Source organism: Zea mays, chromosome 9 (genome assembly GCF_902167145.1).
Source record: "Zea mays cultivar B73 chromosome 9, Zm-B73-REFERENCE-NAM-5.0, whole genome shotgun sequence".
In the NCBI taxonomy this organism is placed as follows: domain Eukaryota; kingdom Viridiplantae; phylum Streptophyta; class Magnoliopsida; order Poales; family Poaceae; genus Zea; species Zea mays.
Window position 1 is genome coordinate 110,510,954 of NC_050104.1, and position 2,999 is coordinate 110,513,952.

Sequence of the window (2,999 nt, forward strand, 5' to 3'; positions counted from 1 at the left end):
TTCTTTTTCTTATGAACCAAGATCAAAATTAAGCATTGCACATGGAAAATAAAAGAAAGCCATGATCCCTCCCCTGCAACTGCAAGCAGTGACACGAAGACTACCAGAAAGAATACATGATCACATTGTCAACCCATAAATTACGTTGTTAACAAACAAAGCAAACATGTAAAAAATATAAGTTGCCAAAGTGATGTTAAGCACTCCATACTTGACCGGCTTTTGGAAGTTTCCTCCTAAACCTTGTCAATCACCTAAAGAAGGAAATGAACCATTCAAATAAGACAACATACTGGATGACAGAATAATGATAAGTTAAATTAGTGTACAGAAAGAATACACAAAGATTTAATCAACATATGCTTACAGGCACGCACCAAGCAAATAGGAGTTTCTTTGGAAATCACTAAAAGATACAACTTACAAGGAAAATCAAGTTATTTATCATAAAACATAGTAAAATAAAGGGATGTTGTAAATTAGCTTTTATGTCGTAACTGAACTCTGGAATCTTGCAGCTATTAATGGCTGCAAGCAGTGGCTGGATCCTTGATGGCGAAGACCATCCAATGCTAGGCAAGAACATTTCTGCATATATCCTCTCATTGCTTGTTCTCTCCAGAAGATCAATCTCGGGAGCTGGCCATTGGCTACAGTTTGCGTTTGCTGCAGCCAAAATCTCTTCTGCAAGTTGATTGACAGCATTGTTGAATACTGAAATGCAATCGCCGGGACCAGCTCCAGGTGCAACATGGGTGTTAAGCAGCTCAAGTTATGGATTCAAGTATTCCAGAAGCAATTCATGGGTCTTCACAAGAGTGACATCAGGCTGCACTGGCAAACTACTTACCAGCCACTTCAGGCCCTCACGCAGCAACAGAGGTACACAAGTCCATCCAATGTAATTTTTATCTTGCAGAAAGTGGTATTTATAATGCAGCGAGAGAAGAAAAGTGATACCTCAATTTACTGATACTGGGAAAAAAACTATGACATGTCTTACCGTTGTACTTTTATGAACTGGTGGGCCAAGTGATAGAGAACACAATGCTGCAACAGCAAGAGCATTCTTCTGCTCCCTAAGTAATCGCTTGTCAGCAGCATGCTGCCTCCATTTCCTGAAACACCACAATAGGAATCAAGCTTTTATAAGTTACCACCAAAGTTCTACTGATGGGAGCATAAAGGAATAGAACAAGTATAAAAGAACCTCAGTATTGCTTTCAGGTTTTCATCAGAAATTAGTTTCTTTGCGGGCATAACAATTGGTAACCAATCATCATTTGTGCCGTTACTAATACTATGATCCTCATAATCCTCATGATAGGACAAAGGGGAGCTAATAGGCAATCCAGCTCCAATAACCAGACATTCATGATCTGGTGGAGTTCCCTCATCCATATCTGCACCGATGCCAGAAACATGTGCCCTGAAGTCATCTTCCGCTCCATACATACTGGAGTAATTTAAAGACATCCTATCTGCAAGAGGATGTGAAACAATTGGTTCTACCAGAGCATTGGTGTTTTGCGTGTTAGCTTGTGACCACAGTATGTCTGTTTGCATCTCTACCTTCTGAGGGATCTCAGCAACACCACTATCCTGGTCTTCAGCTATAAGGCCATTAACCAATTTGGTATTGCCTTCAGCTTTTGGTGAAGCTACTTTTGGTGTTTTTGACAGTATGTCCCTCTTGCCAGTACATGGAGAAACAGCAGTAAGGACAGATGAAAACCTGTCTTTTCTACCATCAGTTGGGGATAGAGGCTTTGGATGTGTTGAACTGAATAGTTTACTGGCAGCTCTTGGAGAGAAAGGATCTGAAAACAATGGGCTAATCTGTCTGTCAGGAGTGATTGAAATAGGCCCAGGAAATGATGGATCCAAATCCATTCTGCCATCAGGAGGAATCGCAGGAGCATTCTGTGGTAGAAATAGATCTCTTTTGCCAGCAACTGGTTGACCAGTATATGGAAAGACAGTGTTTTCTTTGCTAGTTGGAGCACAATCTGGCCCAGAAGAAACATAATCAACGACCCTCTGCAATTTTTTAGAATGCACAAGCTGTGAACATCCAGATGGGAAATCACTTTCACTGTTAAGAAAAGGTCCTTCTTAACATACTAACCTCCATAGCAAGCCACACCACAACCTGCGAAATAGGGATGCCTTGGCCAAACAATGATTGGAAATTGTTTACCTCTCTAGGAAAAGGAGGTGGATCGAACAAGCGGTTGCAATCATAAATTATTCCATCTTCATGGTGTTCTAATTTACTGAATGACCAGTTTCCAACTTTAAATGGCAAACCATAGTGCAAGATAAGTGGCTCAATGCCAGGTCTAGGAGTATAACCTGGGTAGATCATTATGTCATCATTTATCTTCTGTCGTAGACCTACCTGTTCATATGACCAGATAATGAAGCTTAAGGAAGAAATTTACAGTCCATAATGAGAATGTTTTACTTTAGCAAAGACACATAGCAAGGAGAGCGTAAGTCAGCTTACTTCTGCAGCACCAAATGAATACCCGTACATCTCACTGATCCAACCCATGCCATATATATCGCCAGTAATATTGGTTGACCAATGGGACTTATCTTGCCTCACTTCTTCAGTTTTTGAGAGCCACAGAGGTGCTAAAGCCCTTAAGTCATCAACATGCATGGCTAGAATTCCTCCAAATTTGTCACAAAATTCTGGATGTGCAGTGTGAAGCTGTGCTAGGATGTTATCACAGCCCTTCAAATATCTAGTTAAGAATAAATATAAACTGAAACCAGTTAGATGCTTGGTGTAAATCAGACATTATAATGACCTACTCAGATAGCGCCTGACATCCAACAGGTAGTGTTTAAACATAGAATGCAGATGCAAATTTTAGCAGATAAAGATTATATGGAGGGTTCCAAACAGGGCCACAATATTTCCCTTGGTATACCAAAACACAACGAAAATTATAAAATGTAAATCTGTCCACCTATGAAATTCAAACAAT

General features: G+C 40.1%; 1 protein-coding gene across 1 annotated transcript; it reads right to left on the minus strand.

The window, feature by feature from the left end:
• Window positions 1-949: 949 nt before the first annotated feature.
• On the minus strand, window positions 950-2,016 carry LOC109942236 (uncharacterized). The gene is made up of 2 exons (XM_020544052.2): window positions 1,211-2,016; window positions 950-1,118 (listed from the first exon to the last, which is right to left on the minus strand). Exons 1-2 carry the CDS (start codon window positions 1,891-1,893, stop codon window positions 962-964), a joined length of 840 nt encoding a protein of 279 aa, XP_020399641.1. The 5' UTR covers window positions 1,894-2,016; the 3' UTR covers window positions 950-961.
• Between the last annotated feature and the right edge of the window lie 983 nt (window positions 2,017-2,999).

Coding starts and splice junctions, on each gene's coding strand:
- LOC109942236 (XM_020544052.2), bottom strand. CDS start 1,893: ATGGATTTGGATCCATCATTTCCTGGGCCTATTTCAATCACTCCTGAC. Junction 1,119..1,210: donor AACCTGAAAGCAATACTGAG/GTTCTTTTATAC, acceptor GTGGTGTTTCAG/GAAATGGAGGCAGCATGCTG.